This window comes from Bison bison, unplaced genomic scaffold (assembly GCF_000754665.1).
Source record: "Bison bison bison isolate TAMUID 2011002044 unplaced genomic scaffold, Bison_UMD1.0 scf7180017864213, whole genome shotgun sequence".
NCBI lineage: Eukaryota > Metazoa > Chordata > Mammalia > Artiodactyla > Bovidae > Bison > Bison bison.
Genome location: NW_011494785.1, coordinates 6,438,546 through 6,441,608, shown reverse-complemented (window position 1 = coordinate 6,441,608; position 3,063 = coordinate 6,438,546). Strand labels below are relative to the sequence as shown.

Below are 3,063 nucleotides of genomic sequence, written 5' to 3'. Positions count from 1 at the left end.
CGGGTGTGGGGCGGCTGGCCGGGGGGCTGGCCAGCTCCTGTGGTCTGCCGGGAACCCGGGGCTTGGTGGGGACCTGGGGTCGGCCCTCGGGGCTGGCCTTGGGCACGTCCGCCTCGGCTCCTGCAGTCGCCTTAGGGCTGGGGCTGCCGCCCTCCACCTCCTTGGCTTCTTCTGTAAGTTGCTGCTGCTTTGGCTGTGGCGGGGTTCCAGGCCTGGCCCCTGACCGCCCACTGGGGCCCAGTCTGGCACAGTGCTCTGCACACACGAAGGTGCCCTCCTCTGGCCCATTCCTGTAAGCTCCGGGGAGCAGGGTGCTGGAACACCGCCGACACCTGCCAGCGAGAAGAGGGGTGGCGGGGGGGTCAACATAACCAGCCCAGGGTGCTGGCTACCCCTTCTCCAGCAGCCAAAGCTGTACCTTCTCCTCCTCCCGGCTGCCAGCCGGATCCTGTCTCAGTACTCATAACTTGCCCGCGGAAAAGGAAAAAGGTAACTGTCAGAATCAGAGCAGAACAATAAAACCACGTGAAAGCAACACCATAGTTGTGAAACATGCCTTCAGTTTCTGCTGCAAGAGGAAGCAAAGGTTCCCCCCTCGAGGTTCCATCCAGTATGCAAGCCACCGCTCATTAGTGCCTCAAAAATTCACTTTAGTGGTTTGCAAACAACCATTTGTTTTGTTTTTCTATGAAACAGAATAAAGTACCATGTAACAGAGTGCATCACACTTGTTTTATGAACCTAATTCCGGTTGTGTATCTATTTACGCAAATTTGATTTCACGGATGTACCTACGACTGGTCACGGTATCAAACGTGCCTTACTGATGGTTACCATAAAAACCATTTTAAAACACTGTCCTGACAGCCAGACATGACAGCGTCAATGCAGTGGTTCCTTCTCTCAAGATTTTGGCCCTCATGACACCTCAGTTCTGCAATCAGGTGCCTGGGTTTCTGGTCCAGCCACTACACCTGAACGTACGGGCACGCACACACGCACACACGCACACACGCACACACACACACACACACACCCATAGCTGAATACACGCTATAACTCCCGTTCACTGGTTTTCACTGAATACACGCTATAACTCCCGTTCACTGGTTTTCACTGAATACACGCTATAACTCCCGTTCACTGGTTTTCACTGAATACACGCTATAACTCCCGTTCACTGGTTTTCACTGAATACACGCTATAACTCCCGTTCACTGGTTTTCACTGAATACACGCTATAACTCCCGTTCACTGGTTTTCACTGAATACACGCTATAACTCCCGTTCACTGGTTTTCACTGAATACACGCTATAACTCCCGTTCACTGGTTTTCACTGAATACACGCTATAACTCCCGTTCACTGGTTTTCACTGAATACACGCTATAACTCCCGTTCACTGGTTTTCATTGAATACATGCTATAACTCCCGTTCACTGGTTTTCATTGACTATTCAGCTGTAACACGGTTTCCATACATTCTCCAAGCTATTTATATATTCCCTGCCTCTTACTCAAGTTTCTTTAAACTGTCACTTCCCCCGGGAACCACACGTTCAAAGCAAGTTGTTACTATGATTTTTTTAACTGCTTTCTTTTTAGAAAACACAAAAGCAAAATAAAAAAGAAGAAAAAACTACAAGTAAAATGAAAATTTTAAAAGTGCTTTCTTTTCTCCAGGCTTTTAAAGCATATTCTGTACCTTGATCAGCATCAGGTACTTAGTCTCGAAGAGCTCTGGCCCCGTTTCTGTCTCTATTTCTGGGACTGAGCCAATAATGCTCTCCCTTCACTAGTTTGTTTGTTCATCAGTAAAATGGCGATAAGAAAGATGCTCCAGCACGAAGAGCGTGGCGAGGGGCCTGGCAGCCCGCGGTGCTGACTCTCAGGGCGCCCCCGCCCCGCCCGCTCACCGGAAGCAGTGCCGGTGGTACAGCTTGCCGTCGGCCAGGTAACGCTGCACCAGGTGCACGTGCTGCTGGCAGGCAGCGCACGTGCTGCTGGGGGTCCGGTGGGAGCCCTGCTTCAACAGGCTGCCCGAGGAGCACTCCTCACCCTGCAGGGAATGGGGTGGGGTTAGGGTCGCCAGCCCTTTCAAGAACACACCCTGTTTCCCCGCTCTAATGGTGGCCGTCCCCCGAGTGTGCACGGTGCTATCCGCTCCACCAGAGCCCCGGAGGGGCAGAGGGTGGGAGACTGTCACTGTTTCACCCCTGAGGAAGCCCAGAAAGGGAAAGACTTGCTCAAGCTCACTGAGTCAGGATGGAAACAAAAAAAGCTTGGCTTCCAGTTTCTGGGGCTCTCTCTGCAGGAAGGCAGCTTCTGGCTGTATGAGCCTTTCTCCCGTCCCTGCAGGTGAACCTTCCCTGACAGATGACTGTCCTCCGAGGCCCACCTTGACTGCCTCTGTCTCCCCAACCAGAGCCAAGTAGATTTAAATCTGTTTCTCAGCTTCTAAGCACCGTGACCTTGAGCAAGCTGCTTCCATCTCTGGGCCTTGGGTCCGCACCTGCCCAGTGGAATTCTATACCCCCGCCTGTCTCAGCCCCGCACATGTTCACTAGGCACCCACCCTGGGCCAGGCTCCCTGCCCCTTAGGAGCTCCTCCAGCAAGCACTAGATGGGAGCAGGTGGGAAAGCCCTTTGCATGCTGGGAAGTGCTGTCCAGATGTGAAAGTCTGGGATCACCCCATGAGATCTCGGAACTGACAGCGTGACCCGCACTTCCCAGCTGAGAGATCTTGGACAAGAGGCCAAACCTCTTGGGGCTTCAGTGTCCTTCTCGGTACATCAGACACAATACCCGCCTCCCAGGGTTGTTGGGAGGAGAAAGCGGAATCAGGTTAGGAGGTTGACAGTTCGGTCTCATGAGAATCAAGGGAAGACTCTGCTGTATGGTATGTGTCAGTCTTGCCAGTCCCATGATGGAGGGTCAGTGCCCTGGATGCTCTGTGCCCCTCCCGGGTCTGCCGTCTCCTGCCCCTGCCCTCTGCCCTGACCTATGAACCTCTACTTCCAAAGCCAGCGGGAAAGGGCCTGAGAACACCCGCTGAACCCGGC

At 53.3% G+C, this 3,063-nt stretch overlaps 1 protein-coding gene across 1 annotated transcript in view; it reads right to left on the bottom strand.

The window, feature by feature from the left end:
• Window positions 1-3,063, bottom strand: part of MICALL1 (MICAL-like 1) — a 34,508-nt gene that overhangs the window by 16,329 nt on the left and 15,116 nt on the right. Inside the window, exons 5-6 of the mRNA XM_010845223.1 lie at window positions 1,917-2,070; window positions 7-332 (exon numbers count right to left, since the gene is read on the bottom strand). Coding sequence (XP_010843525.1) covers window positions 7-332; window positions 1,917-2,070 — 480 coding nt within the window. The remainder of the gene's footprint in view (window positions 1-6; window positions 333-1,916; window positions 2,071-3,063) is intronic.